The 26044-nt window shown below is 40.5% G+C and overlaps 2 protein-coding genes across 7 annotated transcripts in view; one reads left to right on the top strand and one right to left on the bottom strand.

The window, feature by feature from the left end:
- The window catches only part of TM6SF1 (transmembrane 6 superfamily member 1), a 39420-nt gene that overhangs the window by 8756 nt on the left and 4620 nt on the right, over window positions 1-26044 (top strand). The window contains exons 4-10 of one of the 6 annotated variants that reach the window (XM_029236961.1): window positions 2270-2373; window positions 4130-4212; window positions 4837-4958; window positions 6732-6836; window positions 8636-8728; window positions 8929-9048; window positions 18241-18349. In XM_029236961.1, coding sequence (XP_029092794.1) covers window positions 2270-2373; window positions 4130-4212; window positions 4837-4958; window positions 6732-6836; window positions 8636-8728; window positions 8929-9048; window positions 18241-18243 — 630 coding nt within the window. In that variant the 3' untranslated portion in view covers window positions 18244-18349. Of the gene's footprint in view, window positions 1-2269; window positions 2374-4129; window positions 4213-4836; window positions 4959-6731; window positions 6837-8635; window positions 8729-8928; window positions 9049-16470; window positions 17730-18240; window positions 18350-26044 lie in introns of those variants that run through there. The other 5 variants (XM_029236959.1, XM_029236960.1, XM_029236962.1 and 2 more) reach the window with 5 other exon arrangements.
- HDGFL3 (HDGF like 3) overlaps window positions 18176-26044 on the bottom strand; it is a 74892-nt gene continuing 67023 nt past the window's right edge. Inside the window, exon 6 of the mRNA XM_029236965.1 lies at window positions 18176-19270. Coding sequence (XP_029092798.1) covers window positions 19265-19270 — 6 coding nt within the window. The 3' untranslated portion in view covers window positions 18176-19264. The remainder of the gene's footprint in view (window positions 19271-26044) is intronic.

Here is a 26044-nt window from a genome sequence, read left to right as displayed (position 1 = left end):
AAGGGACTTCCCTGGCGGTACAGTGGTTAGGACTGCACTTCCACTGCAGGGGGCGTGGGTTCCAGCCCTGGTCGGGGAGCTAAGATCCCACAAGCTGCACGGCACAGCCAAAAAAGAAAAAAAAAAAAAGGAGGCTTAGAGAGGAGAAACAGCATATGTCTCCCCACTGCCAGCCTGGGGCGCACGTGTGCAGGGATGATGCTGAGTTCATCTGGGGACGTGTGGGGTTTGAGGTGGGTAAGGAACATCCTGGCAGGTGTCCCAGCTGGCAGGGCTTTGCAGCTGTTGAGCTCGGGGAGGAGAACAAGGACCATCAGAGTATAGTTGGTACCTGAAGGTCTGAGAGGAAAGGAGAGGGTAGAGAGGAGAGGGCCGAGGGTGGAACTTTGGAGACCGTGGCCAGAAGATCAGGAGCCTCTGAAGTGGACTGTGAGGGGACAGGCGAAGAGGCAGAAGGAAAGCCTGGAGAGTGCAGGGCCACTGAGCCCAGAGCGGGGAGGTTTCAGGAAGGAGGCAGCTGCCAAGAGGGCCTGGAGGTTGAGCTGGTGAGGGTGGTGAGACAGGGTATGAGATGGGGGGCTGGGGTGTAACTGTGGGAGGGTCTGCAGGGCCAGGCTCAGGGACCCGGCTGCCAGATAAGAGGAGGTGGGGCTTGGTGTTGCAGCCACCAGCAGCTTTGGCAGGTTTTTGAGCAGAAGAGTGACATGTCAAGAGCCAGGGCAGTGGTGAGGTGAATCGGAAGGAGAGGAGAGAGGTAGGAAGACCATGTGGGAAAGGTCCAGTGAGGGGCACTGAGGTCTTGAACTAGGCCATGACGAGAGGGAGGGTTGCCTGGGGTGACATTATAGAGGTAAAATTGATAGGACTTGCCAACAGACTGCATAAGAGAACAAGGAATGAACAACGACCCTGTGGTTTTGACCTGGGTAAGTTGAATGGTGTTGCCATAAAAATAGAGAGGCCAGGTGGGGCTTGGTTGAAGGGGGAAGCCAATGAGTTAAAGGAGGTAAGGTGAGTTTGAAGGGCCCACGGACCAGACAGTTGAAGATACCCATCAAGCCACCAGGAGAGGTCAGCACTGGCCGTGAGAGCCAGGTGTGTACGCATCAATGATTAAAACCATGAACTTGGATAATATTATCCAATCAAAGCATGTCAGAGAGAAAAGATGTGGGCCAGGCATGGGTACTGAAGTATGACTCACGTTGTTTCCTCCACCTCTGTGATTTTCACTTGATTTGATTTTTGAGGCAAGATGACAGAGAGCAGTCTTTGCCCCAGGGGAGTGCAGAGCTTCAGAGAATCCCCTGCTTGGTTGGTTGACTGATGGGCTGGTTGATCTGCTGTGTTCCTTGTTGTAGAAAGGATTTAAGGCATCTTAGGAAAACATCTGAAACAAGGCAGGAGATCACAAATGTGGGAGAAAGAAGAAAGGAAAGTGAGTTGGAGCCAGAATGACACTAAAAACCTAGGCAGGTTTGACAGTGATTTTACAGTAGCCACCTGGAAACATAAGCACCTGGGAAAGGGAAATGTCGTTCATCATATAATCTGTGTTTATAAAATTAAAAATTTCTCAGAAGTATAGCTCTTCTTGGTAGTATAGTTTCTGCTAGTAATTAGCTGTGTGACCTTAGGCAGGTCAGGTAACCTCTTCCAACCTCTGTTTGCTCATCTGTAAAATGGAGTCAGTCGTGTCTATCCCATAGTGGTGTTGGGAAGGTTGAACGAGGGGTTGGGTGTGAAGCTCTGAGTATAGTGCCTGCCGGTCTGTGCCTGCATTGGGGACAGAAGCGGGGGAAAGGTGTGCCTTCCTCACACTCATCCCAGCAAGCCTCTGGGTCAGTATGAATTTTGAAGGTCAGCCAGTGGCCCTGGTCAGCAGGGTCTTCCCTGGCCACCCCTTCTGCCCAGAGCCAAACACCTTTAGTCACAGATTAGACTTGGCCTCAGTGAGTTCGTCATGCGGCCAGGACTGCCTGTAACGCCATCAGTTTTGCATCACTGTGCACACCTGTGTTGACCTAGCATAGGCCAGGCATTCTCTTAATTCCACTCCCTGTGGCAGACCCTAGTTCTGGCGGCTCCAGGGTAAATGTATATTTTCATGTTTCTACCAATTGTGTAATTGTATGGGATTAAGAATAGTTTCATTTTAGCAGACGAAGATGTTCTGCTGCTTTATTTTACTTTCAATACAGGTCTGGTGTTCTGTGTTGAAGTGTCTGAGTCATATTTAAAGTGGACTTCTGTTTAATGCTTTCCTTAGGGTGAACCGTATCTGAACACGGCCTATGGGCACATGATCTGCTACTGGGATGGCTCTGCTCATTATCTGATGTATCTGGTGATGGTGGCAGCCATAGCCTGGGAGTAAGTCAGTTCGCCTGGTGGGTGTGCCTTTGTCACCTTAGCAATCGATAGGCGGGTAGGTAAGGAAAATGGATGTATAGAGGCACAGACACAGGCAGGTACACATGGACATGAATCTAGGGTCTATGGAGACAAGTTAGACATGGCTTTGTTTTTCCTTGTGTCACTGCCTTTCGAACATATGCCTTTGGATCTCTCCTCTGCCATGATGGACAGCTCGGGCAGACCCCTTAACTTTCTGATTATGTTCTGTTATAAGAGCAGTCTCATTTTCAGAAATTAAAGCCCAGCACATAGTAATTCAAAACTTCAAACTCCTATCAGTTCAGAGCTCTCTTTCCCTCCAGTTCAGGCTTACCCCTGAAGCTTAGCGGCCTGCTTTGAGGCTGGGGTGCGTGGTCTGTCCCTTGATTCCTTCTCAGCTTGCTCTGCGGCTGGCTCCTCTGGGAGCATGTGTGTATGTACATGGGGTTAAAGGAAGAGGGGCAGAGTCTAACACGACAATTGCTGTTTTCTGGGAATTGGTAGCCTCTGTTATGATGTGCTGGCTGTGTCTTGTGGGGCACATGTGTGGGTTCTTGGAGACCCCTACCACAGGAAGGAACCTCTGCATTACACTGATCCCTGAAATGAGCAATGCTCTCTCAGACTGAATTTGTGTGACTCTCCTGCCCATGGTGGTACACCCACAGCTTCTTTCTGCTGGGGCCACGCCCTTTGGGGTGGGGATCCTTAAAAGATGGCTCAAGCCCAGCTACCTTCCCAGGCCTCCCCTTGGCTCCAGGTTAGAGAAAGCCGTGCATTTTGCCCCACACCAGGTTGAAATTCAGCTTGACCAACTGTCCTGTGCCCCTCCCATGCCCTCAGTCATCCACTCAAGGACAGTTCCAACTAATTTCTGGACTTTTCTAGGCCCCCCCCGCCCATCTCTTCATGAATGTTCCCAAGCTCCAGAGAACACATCAGGTATTTCTGAGAAGGCTCAGGCTCTGCTTGCTGTCAGGAGGGGGCCAGTGTTTCTATGGTTCACTTAGCATCCAGTTGGGGAGGAAGATTCTGGTCTGTCCCCCTGCTGACAATCCCAGTCACTGTGAACGGGCCTCTTGGGATCTGATGCATGTGGCTTGGGGGGTAGGGCAGGGCAGGAAGCACACAGTATTCTCCACTTCTCTTTCCCATCAGAGGATCTCTTTTTGAATTTCTCATGGCCCCTTATGGAGGTGACTGTCAGTTATCAGTTGCAAACACTTTTTGCCAACATCGCCTATTAAGATTAGGGGTATGTGTCTAGCAGCTCCTTCAGAACATGGGGTAGGTATCACTTATTATACTTATCTCTGGGGCTTTGGCCAAAATCCTGTGACACCAGGGAAAGTCCACTTAACATCCTACTCATAATGGTTTAAAATATGGATCCAATTTTCTGTGAACCTTCTTTTTACTTTCATGCTGTGAGTTTCATAAGTAATAGTGAAATGCAGTACTCCTTTGATAGTGATGACCATGGTATGGTTTAACAGACCAGTGTAGCAAGCATAATTTCCTATTCAAAAGGACACAAAGAGGGTTCTATAGCATATCACATATGGAAATGCAGTTTGATCACCAGGGTTCCTTGTATTTGATTTATTACTCTTGATTCAGTACATTTTGGCTCATGTACTTTACTAGTTAGAACAAAGATAATATTGTGGAGCATCTTATACTAATAGTATTCTAAGACAAATGTGTTAAGTCAGGATTTTTTTCATTACAGGGAAAGTTATAGAACCATTGGCCTATATTGGGTCGGATCTATTATTATGAGCATTGTTGTTTTTGTGCCAGGAAACATTGTAGGTAAGAAACTTTATCTTAAAGTTCACTTTCCTTTTCTGAAACAATAGGAATTGTTTTTAAATAGGGAAGCTATTTTGGTTGTAACAGAACCAAGAAATTCCAAGTATACCAAAATGGCTGTTTTGCAGAATTACTCCTTTTCCCTTCCATCTCACCTTCTAAGAAATGCTTTTGGGCAGTTTTCAGAAGTGTACACTGAACAATTAGACTATCTAATATCAGTGTTTCCTGACTTTTAGAAGGATCTAGTGGGGTAAGTATTGTGTTTGTGGCTACATTCAGTGTGAAAATATTTCCTACAACTCTTTGTATTATATATAACTCTTGACACACTATGGGAACTTGATAAATGTACTTGATAATTAAGATTCTTGAAAGCTAATGTAGAAGAGTTATTTATGCATGCAAGAAATCAGGATATTATATTGTCTATTTTTAAAGTGCTGTAGATAGGGCATGCCTGTTAATAAACACCTAATAATTTAAAATTGACCTGTTTTTGGTCTCATTAAAAATACTGTCTGGCCTATATCAAAATTTTAGATGACTTGAGACGGGGAGGTGTTCTACATGTTGTGTTTGGATATACTTTTGACTTTCTCTTTTTTTCTCTCTTTTAAATAGGGAAGTATGGAACACGCATTTGCCCTGCTTTTTTCTTAAGCATACCATATACTTGTCTTCCTGTCTGGGCTGGTTTCAGAATCTATAATCAGCCATCAGAAAATTATAATTATCCCTCAAAGGTGATTTTATTAAGTTAAATGTAACCTGTTCTCAGACTCACAGGGCTTACTCATGTCCACTGGATACTGGATTGAACCATGCCTCCAGGGATGGAGCCTTTGGAGCATTCAATCAGTGTGACTGTGCTGATTCTGCAGCATTGGTTCACACCTTAGTTATGGTGGCCAGAATGGTCTGTTTCTGCGTGAATAGATCTGCTTTGATTGGCCAGGCCATGCTTTTTGGAACTTCCTGTGCCAGAGGTTACACTGGCTCTTCCCATGAGATTCCGCATTAGTGTGTGGAGCGTGAGGTTTGTCTGGGGCTGTTAACAGCCTGGAGTCTGAGCACCTGGGTACCTCCTTCAGAGATATCTATGCACTACTGCCCCAAAGGAGGCTGGAGATATACTGCTGTTCCAGGTAGCACACACAGACATAGGGTCTGATTTACCAAGAGATCCAGGCACATGGAGACTGGCTACAGGACGTCTTCTGAGACACCTCCCTTCCATTCACAGCCGAGGTGGTCAAGGTGAAACAATACTGGCCGGGCAGGTACTCTGTTAAGGTCTTCATTTCTAAGCTAGTGACATTTTTCTAAGTTTCTCTTCCTTTCATAGGTATTAGATCCTTAAGCAAGATCCTTTAAGCAAAATTGATATATGAAAATATGAGTTACTAGAGATAATCAGAACACAATTCTTCATTTTACAAAAAGACTTACAATAGAATTCATTAAAATACATTTTAATTTACAGACACTTCATTTGTAAACATTTAGACACATGCTATGTAAACTCAGCTTGGCACATTGACAACTGGTACTCCCTTACACCCTCTTGAGGAATGAGGTGGTTGTTAAAAAATAAGCGAACAGTAACCATAGCCTTGGTCCTCACTCGGCTCCATGTCAGTGTATCAACACCATTCCGTTCATGTTGTAAAACACATAGACTGTTCATTTAAAAAACTGTTAAAACACAGTGATGGCTGGGGAGAAATAGGCATTGTCATACAGTGCTGGTAGGAACATAAATTCAGAATCGCTCTGCAAAGCCACCTGGCAGTGTTATCAACCTTAACAAATCTAACTTTTTAATCTAGTAATTCTGCTTCTAGGGCACTATCCTAAGAAAATCATCAGAGATGCTGTCAAAGATTTATGTACAAAGTTGCTCATCATCGCATTAAGTGTAACAGTGAAAATGCCTAAATGTCCAATAATCAGAGATATGGCGCTTCCATGTGATGTTGTTTTAGAAGAATTTTTAATAATGTGGTAAAGTACTGATAGGTAGATAGTGAGAGGCAAGAGAACAAATGCAAAATTGTTTATACATTAAGTCCTAATTTTGTGAAAAAATAAATGTAGATTATATATCATACATACATATGTAGTACAATGTGTGTGTGGATATATATATATATATATATATATAACTATATATATGTGACTGGAAAATATAACAACTGTTAATAGAAGTATGATGGGTTAATGGTTTATTTTTAAAAAATGAGTATATTTTACATTTATAATCATAAAATGCTTTTTCAAAAAAAAATATGGCCTCATAGAGCCAGAAGGGCCCTTTGAGATCACCTGGCCCAGTCTCATTTCACAGATGAGGAACTGAGACTTGAGGGGTGAAATTATTTTCCTGTTGCATGGCTAGTGGTTTTGAATCTTCAACATTCTCTTATCACCCATCATCATTGTATCTGTGTTTCAGTAGATCTCAGATTATTCTTTGGCACCTTGGGCCTGCTCATTAGTTACCACCTCTACTTTAGGTCATTCAAGAAATCCAAGCGAAAGATCTGCTGAGAAGACCATGTGATTTAATGTTGGTTGTGTGTCTCCTTCTGGCAACTGGATTTTGCCTGTTTAGAGGCTTGGTAAGCATAAGAGATCATAATAACATAAAGTATATTTTTAATCAGATTTCCTAGTGCACTAACAAAACATACCTCCCATTAGAGCCTGGAGGCCTGGACCTGCTTCCTGACTCTCCTACCCTCACCCCAGACCTCTCCTCCCAAAGGGGTAGGTCCCTTCTGGGCTGCTCCGTACCACCTCCTTCAGGTCCTTGGATCAAGCTCTGTACCTGAAAAATTAGCCATTAGTCTCATTCTTTTGGTTCCTTTGATGTTTCTGATTTAAGTATCTTTGGTAAGGGTGGTAACTTAAGACTAGTCAAACTGTGGCACAGAGCATGCATGTGTTCTCAGGGGTAGGGAGATGGGATTGAGGAAGGGGTACCAGAGTACAGTGTTAGACTCCTGGCCATTTACTAGCTGTGTGGCCTTGGAAAAATCACTTAACCTCTTTGATCCTCAGTTTCTTCCTGTGTAAAGTAACAGTACCTACCTTACAGTACTGTTTGAAGATTAAATGATAAGGCACATCGAACACTTGCAGAGGGCCTTATACCTAATAAGCGCTCAGTAAGTGATTGCTCTTACTATTTTTATTGATCAAGGATCCTTCACAATATCCCAGTTTCATGGTTTATTCTCAGTAGCAATAAATTTGAGCAGCCAGAATTATACGGGTAATTATATTCAGCTTTAATGACAATCACTGTTCTAAGGCTGCTGGCATTGCACAGCAGTTGGGGGGCAAGAGTGGCAAGTGTAAACTGATGCAGCTGATTCATTGTTTTGGGGCGGCTAGCTGGGTCAGGGTGAGTAGTCTTAAGAGCTGTCTCCCTCTTTGGATCATCAGAAACTTCCTGGAGCAGAGTTGGCTAGTAGGAGTGGCATGGGGAAGGGAAGTAAAGGAGAAAGCAGGGCCATAGGCTTTGCTCAGACCACAGAGCACTGAAACCATTCTTTGTTTAGTTTGCTGTAATTCCTAAAGTCAAAAGAACAAAACCAGCAACAATAAAAATGAGCCCCAACTGTTTTCTTGCATAGCCATCTCCACTCCCCTGTGCACATGAGAAAAACGTGTGCATGGGCGAGTGTGTACCCTTTGGTAGGTGGGGCTTTTAGGTTGGGGCCCATTTTTACCAACTCTGCCACTGACGTGTTCATGTTATTTAGGTGGGACAGCATTTATGGCTAAGGACACAAGGAATGGTACCTGAGGGAGGTGACTCAGTAATGTGCCAGAGAGACACTTCGTCTGTTCTGTGGCCTAAAGTCCACTCTGCCGTGACTAAATCTGCTCTGCCCTCTTTCAAAGTGGATATAGGAGGTGGCTTCAGAGAGGACCTCACTTTCAAATCCTTATCCTTTACTGCCCCCAAAGGCCATTTACTCTGTGAGGCGCTGGAGATAGGAGGATGCTATTTTTTGAATCTTGCAAAGCACAGTTAAGATGAATTTGGCATAGAAATGTACTTTTCTTCCTGCCGGGAATAGTTGGTGAGTTATTCCCAGGAAAAGTGAAACTGATAATCTAAAGCAAGCTGTGCTTTGGTTAGCCAAACCTAGACATTTAAACTGAATACTCGGAAGATCCCAAGAACAGGGCATTAGTTTCCATTTCCTTCTCCACTATTAACCTCTGCTTAATCTCTTCAGAGTAAATCTGTAGAATATTTTCTTTCCTTTTTTACTGATGAGCTTCTAAAATAGCTTTTGTTAAACAGAAAGCAGGTTGTGACGAAACCTGGCACGTTTAGCCTTATCAGCAAACATAAGAACCAGATGTGACTGTATCTTTATAATGCATTCATTTTTGTTTGTAGATTGCTTTGGATTGCCCAGCTGAGCTCTGCCGATTATATACGCAATTTCAAGAGCCCTACCTAAAGGATCCTGCTGCTTATGCTAAAATCCAGGTCAAGTAGTTATGAAGCCTAAGATTTTTCTAAAATTAATTTTCTTTTTTTTTTTAAGAATGGGAAAATGTGATACCATGTAGGAAATAGGAGTTAACGTTTTCTAAGGTGAAAATGTTAATTGATGAAAATGTTGTGCTTTTCGTAAGGCCAGATTAACTATTAATTTACTGATGACGTTATTCCTCTGTTCAATGTAGATGCTGGCATATCTGTTCTATTCCGTCCCTTACTTTGTGATGGCGCTCTATGGCTTGGTGGTTCCTGGATGCTCCTGGATGCCTGACGTAACACTGATACATGCTGGAGGTCTAGCTCAGGTACTAAGAATATGCTGTTAAGAAAGTTTACTGGGGATGTGGCTGTCATTGTTGAGTGTCTAAAAAATATCTCTGCTCTGTGTTTTAGGGTTGGAAACAGTTATTAGATATGTTGTGCCCTTTGCTTTACAGTTCTTTGGAAGACATTTCTGCATTATTTAAATCTCTTAATCTGGTAGGTGCGCCATTCAGTTATACAGATGAGGAAACTGAGGCCCAGCAAGGTTAAATGATTTGTTCAAGGTCACATACCCAGCAAGCGGCACTGCTGTTTCCCAGTCTCTGAACACCACAGCTACTAAAAGAGAATTGAGAGCTGTTATCATTAAGATGTCTATCTGAATTTAAGATTTCAGAAGTTCACTATATTATGCTACACAGGACCAGGGAAACTGGTTTTTAAAAAGTTCTGCTCCTGGGAAGCTGGGCCTGTCATCCCATTCCTCCCCTCTGCTACTTAGCCAAGCCTCTGGCCTACAGTAGATGTTCAGTGAATGCTTACTTCATTGAACTGGGAATGAAATTATCTATGGAATTATCATTCAAAGCATATTTTTATAAGATAACAACCTATCAAAACAAATTGATCTTATGAACAAGGAAGAAAATTATTTTGTTCTTTTCTTACTGTAAATTAGAAAACCGAAGTGAACTCATCTTTTAAAATCATTATCTGTCCCGCTCTTTTTTTTGTCTCGCTCTTTTTAAGCAGGCATAAAAATGAGGTTCATCCAGGAACTCTAGGCATATACAGTTAATTATACTTATGGTATAATTATGATGGCAAAAAGACACACTAGAATTTACAGGGTTTAAAACCAGTAACAGCATTTATGGGTTAATAGACTGGGCTCAATCTTTGCAGTCTGAGGTACTTCTTAACTATAGACTTAGAATATAAATATCAAAAAAAGTTGATGCAGTATTCAGAAGAAGTAATGGTTCCTGTCCTTTCCTTGAAGGACATAAGGAAAGAGAACTAGTATATACCCTCAGCAGACCTCTGAATACCTTATTTCTCAGGCCTTGGTGTGGGTCTTTATTTCCATATCTTTCAATACCAACTATAAGGTGATGACTTTTCATTTCCCATCTTTAGCTCAGACTGTTCCCAGACTCTTATATTTAATTCTGAACTCCTTCTTTTCACTTGGGTGTCTTACTGACATCTCAGATTTAATGTCTAAAATAGGACTCCTGATCCGCCCCACAACTTCTCTTTCATCTCCCCATCTCTGAAAATAGCCCTTCCTGGCATCCAGCAGCTCAAGTCAAAAATGTGGAGTAGTTCTTTACACTTCCTATTCCCTTACCGTCTACATGTAGCCCATCACTAGGTCGGGTTAGTTCTCTCGCCAGAGTAATTTGCAAATCCACCACTTTTTTACAGCTCCACTGCCACTACGATAGTCTGAGCTCTCATTACCTTACTTCATGCAAGGCAAGCCATGCTAAGTGTTTTACTTACCTATTTGTGTAAAGACAGGCTGTGTGCTCTGCTGGAGTAGCAAATACCCAGTGGTTAAAAATAAAGTTTTATTTATTGCTTGTGCAAAGATCATGTGGGATATTTTCAAAAGTCAGGCCTGGCACCGACCCAACTGCAGAGGAGGCTGATACATGTGGTCTTCCTGTCTGCCTCAGAAGAAACTGTGTGAGCACATAGCATCATCTCTGCAAGTGTTTCAAAAGCCTCACTTAAAGATAAGCAGGCCGAGACCCAGGGTAGTTACTTGCCTAAGGTCACAAAGTTACTAGAAGAGGGATATAAAACCCCATCTGACTCCAAAGCCCATATTCTTCTCTGTTGTGTTATCCCTCTCCTCATGCAAACAACTAACTATGCTCCAGAATCCTACAGCAGAGTAAGACTTTGTACGTGGCGTGTAGGAGTTAGAGGACCTTCTGGGAGTGGGAGGCAATGACACCTGAGCTGTGGGCTTTACTGGCTGAATAGACTTGAAAAGACTGCGGAAGCGTTTAGATGTTGGAGTGTGCCCTGGTTAGAGGGTACAGAGGGCCTCCCACTCGCCCCACTCTTACCAGCCCCTTGATTAGATTGTTCAGGGTTCAACATCTACTCATTACCCGTGTGCTCTGCCTGCACAATCCAGCTTCCTCTGCATGCCGTGTACCTTGGTCTGCCCTGCACCAGGCCCTGATGCAGGAACACCGAGTGTCATCAGCTAGGAGGCTGGCAAGAGTGAGGCCAAGTGTTGGACCTGGTCAAGTCTCAGGAGACAACTTGAGAACTAGGCAGGAAGACCTAGGCCAGGGCCTAGCCATGTGCACAGGGTCAGCAGAGTCAGGAGGCTTAGGATGGTCAGAGCTTGGGGGCGAATGGGTCCTTAAATCTGTAACAGTAAGATGAACCCTACCCTGTACCTGCTAGTGAGGCTAAGCTTGCAGACAGGCACCTGTGACTCCAGCCAGGAGGTTCTGGGAAAGGCAGTGTGGATGGCAGAGCGGCTGGCAGCAGCAGTGGCAGTTTCAGTCGTACGCCAGGCCTTGAAGAAATCTCTGATCTCATCCATCACTGCCCAATTTGCAAAGGTAGCCTGAGGCTGTCAACTAGATTCTATCAATGTCAGAAGGATGTTTCTCCCAACCCAACAGAAGAATGGTGCAATCTAAGAATTATGTGTCTGACATTCCCGTAACTCTTAGCTGGGCTTTAATATCTACCTATTCAGAGTGTTCAGCCTGAGGAAAAGTTACAGATCATACTGCAACGAAACAGTGCATATGATGAGAATGCTGAATTCCAGTTGTGTGATTTGTTTTCTGCTTAGCGAATACTTGCTCACGAAATGAATTCTCATCTTGAGAGGATATCGGACACATTCATCATAGAAGCTCTCCATTACCTTGATTAGCACCCCGAGCTTGCTAAAACTGCCATTCCTAATTTAGAAGCTTTATGTATTCATGATCCCACTAACTTTACCAAAATCTGCTTTTATTGTAAGATCTAGTGAACTCCCAAGAACCTGTGACTTAACAATAAGAAAAAAATCCTTGAAAAACTTCTAGACCAGTACAAGTCAATGGAAAACATGGTTAGTAGTTATTAGGTCCCTCATTTCAGACCATTTAGGAATCTGCCAAACCTGCTGCCTTCAGAAATCAAAAGATAAATCAAAAGGTGAACTAAAATGCAATAAAACCAGGACACATTTTACACCGGAGTTCCACTGGGGACTTTAACCCAAGGGTCTTTTCATATAAAATTAAAGTTTCAAGTCTAATTTGAAAAGTATTACAGGCTGTTTAGAGTTACTTATTAGCATTTTTTAATCAATTGAAGAATTTTTCTCTGCTAAAATTAAAAGAAAAGATATAGTTAATATGGTTAAGACCATGAGCTCTGGAGGCAGACTGGTTCGAATCTCATTCACGGATCACTTCAGTGACCTTGGTCACTCGCCTCTTTGATCCCGTTTCCTCTTCTATAAAGTAAAAATAATAACAGTACCTTTCTCATAGAGCTGCTGTTAAGGATTTTATGAGGTAATATGTGTAAAGGGCGTAGAGCAGTGCCTGGCACATTATAAGCTGTGGGCCTCTTTGTTGCTTTTGTTAATGTTGTTGTTAGAAGCTTCCCAGTAAGAGTTCGGAGGAGAAATGCCTTATGTTGCTCAGAAGATACATTAATCTGTAGCTGTGTGTTGTGTATAATTACCTAAAAATCAGAGAAACTGGAAGAAAGCTCTGGGACAGATTCACAGCGGGTTTGGCAGGGAGCCTGCCATGCCATCCAATTAACAGCTCGCAGCCATGGAAGCAGGAGCAGTTCCACTTCAGTCAGGCAATGCCAGTGCCCCTTCCCACCTGCTGCCTCAGACTCTCCCACCCCCTGGCTATGCAGGTGCCACATACTTTCTCACAAAAGGGTCTGGAGGCTCATCTGTGGATAATTTGGTTGTCAAGAGTTGACTCTACTGGGGGACAAGTTTTATTAAGTTTTTTCCTTTATGGAAGCCTTTAAGAAAACCTGAAAGTAAAGGTTTAGGAAGAACATGGGATACTAAAGCAAATCTCATTTTAATCATTTGCTTCTGATGTGATTCATCACTAAACATCTTTTTTAGTATTAAAACTAGAGCTTGGGTTTAATGTCTTTTTACATGCTTGTTATCCTTTGGTGGAGACAGTCTTGAAATTGTCAAAAGATCAGCAAGGGAATCTAAAAACAAAGGGCCCCGGTTTTCAAGCAAGTAGAGTGCCAGATCATGAGCAAGTATTTCACTTGGGTTTTGTATCTGTCTGTGGAAGAGCTCCATGTGCTTGGCACTGTCCTAAGCACTTGACAAAGATCAACTCATTGAACCTGTATAACAATCCTATGAGGTGGACTCCTGCTTTTCAGGTGAGGAGCCAGAGGTAGTTACATACCTAACACAAGGTCATATTGCTGGTTTTCGGTGAAGCTGGGATTTGACGCTGTCTATCTGGTTCCAGATTCAGTGTTCTTAACCACAAGACTATGGCGCTCAGAAAACCCTAAGAAACGGTAACACGGTTCTAGATTAGCTGTTTATACTGTATCAGCCAAATAACCTGGCTACTGTCCCAATGTTCACATTAGTTTTTGCCTATAATATTTATGTGGACACACAAAACTCTTTCAATTCTCCTTTCTGGAACCAAGATTGTGATTTTTAGTCAAATTCTTTCCAGGCTGTCTCTATAGGAAAACACAGCTATTAAAATTTAACCTTTTTCTTTGACTTTATTGCCTCATTTTCCATCCCAACAATCCATTCTTAAAAAAAAAAAAAAACCCAAAGTAAATCTCTTAACTAAATTTAAGGTGAAAAATGATTTAGAATGAAGTAGAAGAAAAATTATTAGGGGCTCAACCTCACATCACTGAATTTTGGAGAAATTTCTGGGACCCATAACTTGAACATGTAATCTTGGCCATGTGTCAGTTCAGCAGCACTGAGGTCACCAAGCCACCAGATCCTACTAGCACAGTGCTCAGGCTGAGCTCTTCGGCCCTGTCATAAGGAGGTCTCATGTGCTGGTGGGAAAATCACCCAGGAGACACGGTGCAGCCCCTTAGCAGCTATGTGCTTGGGAAGGGAACCCTTCTCAAGTGAGACTGAGGGTTTTCTGAAACTTCAGCACCCTGGAAACTGGACACCATATGTCTTGGGAGGAAGCTATGGTTGGATTGCTCACTCAGCTAGAGGTGAGGCCACTATAAATACACCCATTAGAACCATGAGCAGTACAGGAACTGCAGAAAATTGGCCTCAGGCTCTTTCTCTCAATTACATACCTCTTTTGATTAGAAATGCAATCATCTTTGCCCCTTGTTAAACAATTTTGAAGCAAAAGGCCTATTAAAATAGGTATAAAAATAGAGAAATGCTTTGTAGAAGCTTTTTTGTATTTTGACAGTCACAAGACCATTACTGTTGAACGTTTATTGAGCTCTAACAATGTGATAGGTGCCACACAAAACATCAGACACAGTACCTGCCCGGTGGGCTTACAATCTAATCTAAGGACATGATCATTTTTTAATGTTGCCATGAGTTTGCTGTTTGTGAAAATGAGGTATTAACTGCACCGGTTAGTGCAGCAAAAAAGCCTACGAAATCAGACGTTTTAGCAGGTTCCCTATGCAAGTAGGCATGATTGCTCATATTATTCTCTCAAACTATGGTCCGCATTTCCCCAAATTTGGTGATTTTTGAGATGTGTATAAGTGTCTATAAAGATAGACAACAAATGCACATTTCTTAAAACCATGGTTCAAATCTGGCCTCTAGTCCAGAAGAAAAAATTTAGTTACAATATTCAGAAAAATACTGTTATTCAAAATAGGCCCTAGAAGAAAATAGTGATGGGGGCCAAGTTCCTGTTCAGTGTTCCTAGAATGTCCACAAGAGCAGCTCCTCAGGGCAGCCTCTCAAATGCCCTTTACTCTGAAGGTGTTTTGTCTTCATAGCCCAGAGATGAAATATTTAACGTTTGCTGGGTTCTGTTTGGGCATGTGCCCCGGGGGAGGTGTGTTTGAGGGCAGAGCCCTCTCAGTGCCTCACAGATCACAATGCAGACAGACGATTCCTGCGTTGGCATTGGCGTTGGTCCCTGGGTCCTTGGCAACACACCACACTAATTTAATTTCTATCTCCAGAAAGCAGCAAAACTACCAGAGGCCCCCAGAATGTATCAGTAACTTGCAAAAATGTAACCTGTTAAAATCTGTCACTGATACAATCTGTATACATACTGCTTATGAAAACTTGTCCTTTGCTCATCATAGTAAAGTCAAGTGCTAAGTAACACTTTTATCTGTGTTAACCACTTAGCAGAATAAACTGATTTCATATGGAAGGAAATGTAAGATAACTCATATGTATTTAAAGCAAATTATTTAGTTTTCATTCTTGTTACTTCTGTGCCTTCTTTAGATTATAGTATCTTCTGTCTTTTCACTTTGATCCTGATGAACTAAGTCACCACTTACTACATTTAGATTCCCAATCCTTTGTGTATATCTTGCATTTCAGTAAGATATGAAATGCAGACTCCAGGACTGCATTCTGTAATGATACAAGGATCCTGAGGAAATACTTTCACAGAAGCCTTTTCTAATAGATTCCCCTGTGCTTACGAAAAGTATCAAAAAAGACCAACTGGCACATTCTGAATGTATGTTCTCAACAAGTAATCTAAGTACAAATGGGAAGCTCTTGCCTTTCTGTTTTGTAAACTCGGATTATGCTGACAAGCCATACTTCTAAATAATTTGATTTGAAAAGGTTGCCTGCATGTATATTTGCCATTTTATAAAGAGCAACCAAATCCCTACGCCCACCCTTATCTTACAAAACAACCCTTAGTATTTTTTAAGTTGCATAAAAAAACAAATATGTGAATAAATAAACAAATGCATAATGAAAGGCTTTGAGCTCTTGCTCCAAGGAGTAGGTGAAAGAACTGATAAATGAAGCTGAGGCCCTCTCTCAGTCCTTCTCTTTAAATAGTTAGGCTAAAAATATTTTAAGCTGTCTAAACTCTGTACTTGCTTCATTTTTATTGGAACACATTTTGTGAGCCACAACTGAGTTCCTATATAGGATATCTCCAGAAGGTAAATCAGGAAAAAGCAGATTTTATTCAGATTTTTTGTCAAATTGAGCCACTACTGTTTGGTATGGGGGCACTAGATGCGTTAAAAAACAGCTAGCCTGATAAAGACGTGCTAAAGGTTTACTTTATTTGAACAGTTAAGTCAAGAATAGCCCTAAATTCAATGAAATATTGAAGACTATGGATTGTTTGAAAGTCCTGGTTTTGAGGGCACAGGAGCATGGTCTGAATGAACCATTCAGAACTCATCGTGCATCCAACTAAACACAAAATTCATGCTTACCACCCCCCCTCCTTTTTTTAATGCAACAGGCTCAGTTTTCTCACATCGGTGCTTCTCTTCATGCTAGAACTGCTTATGTCTACAGAGTCCCTGAAGAAGCGAAAATCCTTTTTTTAGCATTAAACATAGCATATGGAGTTCTTCCTCAGCTCTTGGCCTATCGCTGTATCTACAAACCAGAGTTCTTCATAAAAACAAAGGCAGATGAAAAAGTTGAATAAAGCATTATTTTATGTTATTTCTCTCTAGATTACTGACTTTTGTTATTTTGGTACCAATATTTGGTCCCATTCCACTCTCTTCCCATACAGGAACATTTAAGAATACATAAATTCTTGCTCCGTACTGTATATGTGAGCTATCATAGGAATTATGTGGATAAATTTTCTTTTTTTGAAGGAAAATTGAAGTTATTCAGAAAGCTTGTTTAAAGAAATATATTTCAAGTTATTTGTGAATAAACTTGACCACCTATCTCAATATTCTGTTTGCACACTTTAAATATAAGTGAAAAATTACAATTTAGCTCCTATAATAGTGAGCATGAAAAGGAAACTGTTCAAAAGTGAAAATGGTCTATGCATATTAAAAATTTCAAAGTAGCAAATACAGATGGAGAAATATTTTTGCATATAAGATCTATATGTTTCATTATCAACCTCAATATAAAAGACAAATTATCAGAATATTTAAAAATGTTGTTTGAAAAATGTTTTCCCAAGGAAAGTATATTATTTACTGCTGTTTAAAAATTGCTTTTACTGAAATTTTTCTGTGAGTCTAAATAGCTAAGGAGGGATCTATAACTTATCATTAACCTTATTTTATTGGTGACTGGAAATGTTTCTATTGTATTTCTGTGTATATTTTTAATAAATTATTTTTGGTCTTTTATGAAGACAAATCTTACTAAATTTGAAACATTTTGTATATTTTTTTCAGAAAAAGTTCTGTAGTCTTTACGCCTTTTGTTTTAAAAATCTGTCAGCTATATTTCCAGTTCAAAATGTCATCTACATTCTCATGTTGTAGTGTGAGCAATGAAGAGGACTTTTCATGAATTAATTAAATTTCATTACTTTTAAATTAAAATATTCAAAATTAAAAAGTACCTTTTAAGGAAAAAGAAGTGGACTGGCATTCCTACTGTCTTTTAATGAACTTTTCATATTTGGAAATGTGAGTGAGTATAAATAGAGGAAAATCAATATTTGCTAAGTAAGAGAAACAAACCAAAAATCCAGCCGCCGCCTCAGAGCCCGGGAGTGGTAAGTGGCGCTTTCATGTCCTCAGCTGCCATCATCACCACCACCACCACCACTACCATCATCGTCATCAATGGCCCTAAGCTTTTAGGGCCACTCATGTTTTTCCTTCATGTTATTTACAAGCTCTTCACCAAAATAAGAAAACCAAAAGAAAATGGGGTCCAAATCAATGCATGGATAATGTCAAGTGTGTGAATTTAGGGTCCACTGAACTGGTAAGTATCTTAGACGTGCAAGCAATCATGTAGCCAGTTCCTCTCCCTCCCCACACTGTTTAAAAAAACCCTAAAACCCATAGAGTGTTAAAAAAAAAAAAGAAAACCCTCACCTGCACTTGATTCTATTGTCAACTTGCTGTTAACAATTTTTGCTTTAATATATGAATTACATTAATACCTCACATTACATATATGAAGCCAAATTACACTAACTTAGTTGTTTACAACCTCAAACCTTACTCCCAGTACACATTCCAATAAATTTATTCTGTAAAAACAATACACTTTTTTGTTTTTGATTTTTTTTTTACAGTAAACTTTTCAACTACAAACCTCGAATACGCGAAAGATGTTCCAAGGACAAGCATAACAGGACTGATAAAACCCAAACTGACTAAATGTGTTCTCACAATATAAGCTGGCATAAAAATAAATAAAATTTTCTATTATCACAATTGCAACAATAATGTACACATAATAATGGTTTGTGGATGAGTATTAACTATTCTAATTCTAGTTCCAAAAGAAAACAACAGATCATTTTAAAAGTCTATATTTAAAAGTCAATGCTTTGTCTTACTTCCCATAGGGCTACTGCTGATTCCAGCTTTAAAATGTAAAGAATCCAGCTTGAGTGATTAGCTCAAATTGTATTGAGATTGGGAAAAAATAAATCATTGCCTTTATTTTGGAGTAACACAAAAGACTCACTAACTTCACATATAGAAACTGAGTTTGTGTACGTTAACAACATGAGTTTTGAGAAGTATAAGCTGTCAACTAGCTATTTCTAATACGGAATAGATATTTTACAATATGATTAAACTTTACACATGGCCTCAAAACTGAAGAACAATTTTAAGTTTATCTTCAATATGCCAACATGGTGTATCTAGGAATTGGTTCCTGGGTTCTGTCACAGAGAGGAAATCCCTTAAGCATTATGTTGAGTGGTCATTTAAAAAAATGCTAATTTATATTTAACTGAGTGTTTGGTGATGGTGGAGTAAAGGCAGGAGACTGATGAACATAACTGCCTTGATAAAGGATCCTAGACTTGTATAAGCTTGTGCAAAAATCTGGATAATCCTTAGTGGTTAAGGGCAACTTCATGCAACCAAATAACATGAAATTAAATCAATAACCTTAAAAAAGGCTCAAATGTCTTTTTTCCCCCAAACACAACAGAGAGGAATGTGAATAATGTACATACAAACTGGGGTTCTGTCAATGACAACAAGGACTATGTGTTGGTTCATATCAAATCCAAGAATATTAGACAACCAAACGTATAACCTTCTTGTGGTTTTCTTAATATGCAGCATTCATTATGGTAGTTAGGTCTGAAAAAAAAGAAAGAAAACAAGCCTTTAGATGATTTTGGATATTAAGAATAAAAGCTATCCACACCTTTATAGTATATAACTGGGTTTTCTGAGATTCCAACCTGCACTGCAGCATTAACAATACTTAGCAAGAACAGCCCCTGAGGCTCTGCTTTATACCTATTAGTGCAAAAAGCTAAAGGAACGACTAGGGCATTTTTAGTGTTCCATTAAGAAAAAAAAAAAAGGGGGGGCTTCCCTGGTGGCGCAGTGGTTGAGAGTCCGCCTGCCGATGCAGGGGACACGGGTTTGTGCCCCGGTCCGGGAGGATCCCACATGCCGCGGAGCGGCTGGGCCTGTGAGCCATGGCCGCTGAGCCTGCGCGTCCGGAGCCTGTGCTCCGCAACGGGAGAGGCCACAACAGTGAGGGGCCCGCGTACCGCAAAAAAAAAAAAAAAAAAAAGTATTTGAAGAGTATGCAGATTATTCTGTATAATATTTACAACTTAATTACTTGTGACATATGGCTCAAAGAATACAAAAGTTAATAAAATCAAGATGTACAAAAAGAACGGAAGCCTAGATTTCTGTTAAAATTTAGATTACATCCATGTGACAAAGATAAAATATTTCCGTTTCCTAAAAGAATTATGTTTCAATTTTGGTCCCACTTTAAATTTTATCAGGTTACATTTCCCCACAGGGATGCTATTTTTGTTTTCTTCATCATTATCCCAAATACATTAAACCCCTTAGTAATGTTCTCATGAGATGAATGAAAGAGGGAACTCGGGCCCCCAATATTTTTTCTAAAAACAGCCTGCTTCAGCTCTTTACTTCACTGAGTGAATGAACTTGTTTGTAAGCATACATGTGCTCACTCATGGGTATATGGGTATGTTTTCACTTATGCAGCCAAAATCTATCCTGTACCGTACAGAATACAATATACAAATAATTCCAGAACCTTCAAATAGGAAAAGTTACTAAACCTACCATCCACTCAAGATGGCAGAAGTACATTTCTTAGCCTTCTTTGTTCCTACCAAAATGAGAAAGCTAATCTTAAATAAAAATTACATTTAAAATCTGTGAACTTGGAAGATTCAGTGCCTCGTGACTCCTAACAAAGAAAAACACTAGAAATAAGATTATACTCACAGACTTTAGAGGATTTTCCTCCCTTGTGAAGGAGGAAGACACCCATTAAAACAATGAAAAATTGTTAATCAACCAAAGAAAATTCTTTGTAACAATGTCTTTTTATTAATATTAATGTGAAAGGCAATACCTTCTATGTTTACATTGGTAGAAAATTCATAGTAACAACTACTCAATCCATGTTGAAGAGTATATTTGGAACAGATGGTCTTATGGCAGCCTCAGAATATTATTAGTGCTCCAAACAAAGTGCAAGTGGTAGCAAAATGTGACTATAACTTTAAGGACATGCTTTTTGGGGGGCGGGGTCTTTAAACAAGGTGCTATCAAATGAGTACTTATAAAACCAAATTATAAATCTAATTTTTTTAACTTCTCATACCATAATCACACTCTGTGCGCCTGTCTGTGAAAATATATCTTGTTAATTCATAATGGTGAATGTCCTGGACACACTGTTCTGAGTATTTGCTAGACTAGAAGTCTCCTCCACGTAAGCAGCCAGAATTTGTTCCTTAACACGCTGGTTGCCATGCTCAGCGCCACACCACTTCTATACTGGATAATGGCTGGCTAATCCAATCAGATTCTCTCTTGAGTCATTTGAATATGAGGCACATCGGAAAGGCTGTAGGGTGGCAGTGAAGCTGAAGGACACCCAGAACATAGTAAGCAGAAGTTATGAGGCAGGTGAAGTCATAGGATCATTTTTTTTTTTTTTCCATAGGATCATTTTATGGAGCACCAGTTTTACTGCAAAAAATGATGACAGATAAACTATGGTTATTCAGACTTGGGCATTTGGCACTTTGTCAAAAATAAATGAAATAAGCCTGTTATTTCAAGGAAAATGGCAGTATTTGTCGCCAATGATAAAATCTGAGCTTTTAAGTGAAAATTAGAATTCTAGAAAACTTAAATCCTCCATAACCAACAGCTTCCCAAAACGTAGATTCTTCTGACAAGACAGGCAGTGATATTTAAAATGTGACTAAAAAGATTTCATAATGAAATATTTGGAAAACTTGAATAACTCAGGGAACAAAGATTTTCCAAATGTGTGAAAGCTATTCAAAGTGCCAGACAGTCCAATGGATTTTAACCAAACAATACAAAGGGTTCAGATTCCACAGTGCAACTAACCTCTGAGAAATTACTACTTACAGAATTGGTGTAATATCAGAGAATACACATAATGATATGAAAAGACTATTAAAATACGCATAACTCCACTTCTCAACTACATGTCTATGTAAGACCACATTTTCTTCCTATACTTCAACCAGAATAACATCACAACAGACTGAATCCAGAAGCAGATATGAGAATCCTGCCTGATGTCTTCTATTAAAGCAGACATTAAAGAGATTTTTAAAAACGTAAAACCGTGCCATTTTTCTCAAAAAATTTTGGGGAAAATGCACTTTTCACAAAAATGTGTTATTTATACTAAGTAATGGGTTTATTATTTTAAAGGAAATTAGTATCTCAAAATTTTGTTTTTATTTCTAATTAAGTAAATATCAATAGCTATATCAAAAACTCTTTGGGGCCCTCAATAACTTTTAAGAGTATCAAAGGGGTCCTGAGCCAGCTTGATGAACCACTGGCTTAGAATAAATGAGAGTGAACGGTGAGAAATGAGGCTGAAAAGATAAATTGGCGTTGGAGTGTGAAGGCCATTATATGCTGAAATAAGGAGTCTGGGCTTGATCTAGAGGGCAATGGCAAGACATAAGGAGGCAGCACTATATGGCAGGAAGAACAATAGTTCCAGAGTCAGAAGAATAAAGGTATGAATATTGGTCAGTGGTTACAGTGAACTCTCTGTCCTCCCAACATTTATTCTATCCTCTGCTCCTCCCCACAATTATGTGATAGCCTTGTGATTTGGGGACTTGACTCCAGCTCCAGGGATGGGGAGAACCTGACTGGTCTGAGCCAGTTCTAATCCCCTTGTTATCAGCGGTTGGTTCAGGGATGGGCAGCTTTCTGACATGGATCTCAATGATGGCTGCCTCCTGGTATTCATACCCTTGTGTAATACCCTCCCTTTGAGTGTGGGCTGGACCTTGTGACTTGCTTCTAATAAACAGAATGAGGCAAAAGTGATGGGATAACAAAAGACGGACTTCTGTGTTGCTAGCATTCTCTCTCTTGCTAATGAAGCCAGCTGCCATGTTGGAGTTGCCTTATGGAGAGACTCATGTGGCAAGCAACCAAGGGAGGCCTTTAATGAAGAACTGAAGCCCTCAGCCCAGTAAGCTGTGTGTAACCAAATCCTGCCAACAACTTCCTGAGTGAACTTGGAAGAGGACCACCCCTCCGCACCCCCCAGATGAGCCTCAAAATGATTTGAGCCCCTGCTAATACTTTTAACTGCAGCTTTGGAGAGATCAAGATAGAGGTATCAACAAGTTACATCTACTTGGATTCCTGACTCATAGAAAATGCTATTTTAGGCCACTGAGTTTTGGAATAATTTGTTACATGGCAAGAGACAATAGAGCAGGTATATTATCTGCATGGCTTCCTGGCCACAAAGATTATTCCCCTCCACTTTATAGCCACATGAATCAGGAAGGGGAGCTCTAAGTGTTCTGGAGCCTACCCCTTTCTGCCTCATGCTTCCACTAGCAGGGGTGAGGATGAAGGCAGAGAGCCTCTGGAAATAAAGAGGGTCTCAGAAGTCTGTGGGTTCCTTGTAAGAACCTCTTCTTTCCTTTCTTTATCAATATTCATAACTTCAACACCACTATCTGCCTTGAGCCATCAATAATCCTTTTTCCTTACGCCCTTTATTCTTGCTTACTTCGGTTGCCACAAGATGGGCTCCAGAGCATCTATCACTTCCTGGACTCTCATCCTCAGTCACTTTATACATGTTTGTTTATAACCTCATCTCCTAAATGCTCCCAGCGCCCCCAACCCAGATTCCTTAATCTCTTCCACTGGGCCCCTTGGAAATCATAGCCATCAGCAAATTTCCTAAATTCATGATCTATTTTACTCATCAACTTGTTCTAACTGAAACCTGGTTTCCCCTGAAGATAGTGCTGCTTCTTTTCCTGCAACCCCCAGATGGTAACTATTTCCTTTGCCACAGCTCTTATACTACAGGCCCCCGAGGTGGGGAAGGTGTCCTTGATCTTAGTGACTATTTCTAAGCTCTTCTTCCTCCCCCCTGTGCTTCCATCCCCAGGAAGAATAATCCTTCTAGCTTTTAGTCTCAATATTGTGAACCACCACCCCTCCCTACTGCTGTCACCTCCAGACACCCTGGGTCACTCCCCTTTTCTCCTTGAAGACTTTAGCTCTGGCCCACTGTCATTCAATAGCATAATAACTGCTGGATGTCGACATGCAGAGAGATCGTCTTTCCAACACTCTGGCCTCTTAAGTTCCTAGACTTCCTCTTCTCCAAAGATCTCGTCTTCCACCTTACCTCAGTCACTCATTTCCATGGCTATTTCGTAGACAAGTGTTTCTCAACCATTGAGAGTATTTGCAAATACTGTTTTAAGTCACTGTTCTTTTGGGGGGAATTATGGGAACATTTTAGGCTATTATAAGAACTTGGAGGTCCTGTGGCATTTAACGGGTAGGGGCCAAGGGTACTAAATGTCCTGCGATGTGAACAGTGCTCACACAATGGAAAACTGTCCCACTCAAAATACCAAACTCACCTGCACTGCCATCAGCACATACTGCCACCCTTCCGCAGTTTGATCTAAACATCTTCCTATTCTATCACCACCTATCTTTCCAGCTCGCTCCCTTTATCCAGTACTCCAACTCCAAGAATTCTTGGATATGCAAAATCTGTTGATCCTGTCTCCTTCCTCACATCCTTATTTCCCTCTGAACATATTTTGGATTCCATGGGTCCATCATTATAATTAATCCCTTCCTTGCATACACCCTCAACTCCCTTGTCTTGAACCTCCTTTATTCTCTGGGCAAGCACCAATTCTAGTTAAATGCAATTCTCTGCCACTCCATGACTGCACAATTGAATATGCCTGGAGAAAAACACACAGCCATCTGACTGTTCTCACTTTAAATTCATGACCACTAACCTCATGTGGGCCCTTACTGCTGTCTGGCAATTCAACTTCATTTCCCAAGTCCAATCACTCTTCTGTTCTTCTAAGTAACTATTTTATCCCTTTTCCTCTCTCTTTAAACTTTCAACACTTCTTCCTGTTCTCACTCTCAAATGTTGACCTTGCTTCCTAAGAAGATAAAAGTAATCAGAAGAGAACTTTTGCATGCTCTCACCCCAAGTACTCATTTACCTGCCCCTGTGCCCAAACGCTCTGCATTTCCTCCTGCTTCAGTGGATGCAGTAAGGTAGCCCTTCCGGATGTGCACTAGATTTTATGCCTTCTTGCCTTCTGAAGAGCACTACTGTGGCAATTTTTTCTTACATTATTATTTTGTGATCATTCCATATTTGGATCATTCTCATTAGCATATGTGCTGTATATTCTCCCATCAAGAAAAAAAAGCCCCTCTGACCTTCTATCCTGGACCATGTCTATTAAATATTTGAAAAAAAAATTAGGTTACTTGCCCTATAAGATATCAGGACACATTATAAAGCTACTAAAATTTAAGAGTTTAGTACTGACCAAAGGAACAGAATAGAGAACCCAGAGAGAGACCCATGGCTATATGACAGATGACACTGCAGATCAGACAGGAAAGGAGAGACTATTTAATAAATGGTGCTGGTTAAATGGTTATGCTATGGGGAAAATGCAGTGGGAGCCTATCTCATACTATACACAAAAATCAATTCCAGATGGATTAAACACTGAAATGTTAAGAACAAAACTTTACAATTTTAAAAGGAAATATAGGAGAATACCTTTCTGACTTTGAGATAGGAAAAGACTTCTTAAACAAGACAGAAAAACAATAACCATAACAAGGAAAGTTTGATACATTTGACTACAATAAAATTAAGAAAGTCTGTTCACTAACAGCTTAGAGAAGATATCTGCAATGCATATGACCACCCATGGCAGTGAGAATCCAGAATATGTAAAGGAGTCCTACAAGTCAGTAAGAAAAGAAGTCCAACAGGAAAATGGGCAAAAAACCAAAATCAAGCACTGCACAGAAGAGGAAACAGAGGTGGTCGATAAACATGTGAAAAGAGGCTCAACTTCATTATTGATCAAAGAATCACAAATTTAGACTATAATTTACATCCACTATATTGGCAAAAATTTTAAAGTCTGACAATGCCCAGTTAGTCACAGGGAACTCATACACTGATGGTGGGAGTATACATGGATCCAACAACTTAGGAAAATACTTTGGCATTACCTTGTAAAGTTAAAAACCTTAAACTCATGACTCAGCATGTCCAGTGTGAGTTTACATACCCTAAATAAACTCTTTTATGTGCATTGGCTCAAAAATGAGCAAAATTATATTATTATTTAAGTATATACATATATGTTAGGTATGGGCTAAAATTTTGAAAATGAAAGGAAATAATAAATACAACGCTAGTGGTTATCTCTGGTTAGGAAGAAGACAGGATGGGGAAGAACATGTATATAGATACAAGTTATTGTTATGTTCTAGTTTTGGCTGAGTGGTAGGGTCTCTGGTATT

The sequence above is a fragment of the Monodon monoceros genome, unplaced genomic scaffold (assembly GCF_005190385.1).
Source record: "Monodon monoceros isolate NGI ecotype Baffin Bay Population unplaced genomic scaffold, NGI_Narwhal_1 Super_Scaffold_21, whole genome shotgun sequence".
Classification (NCBI taxonomy): domain Eukaryota; kingdom Metazoa; phylum Chordata; class Mammalia; order Artiodactyla; family Monodontidae; genus Monodon; species Monodon monoceros.
This window is presented reverse-complemented; position numbering and strand designations above follow the sequence as displayed.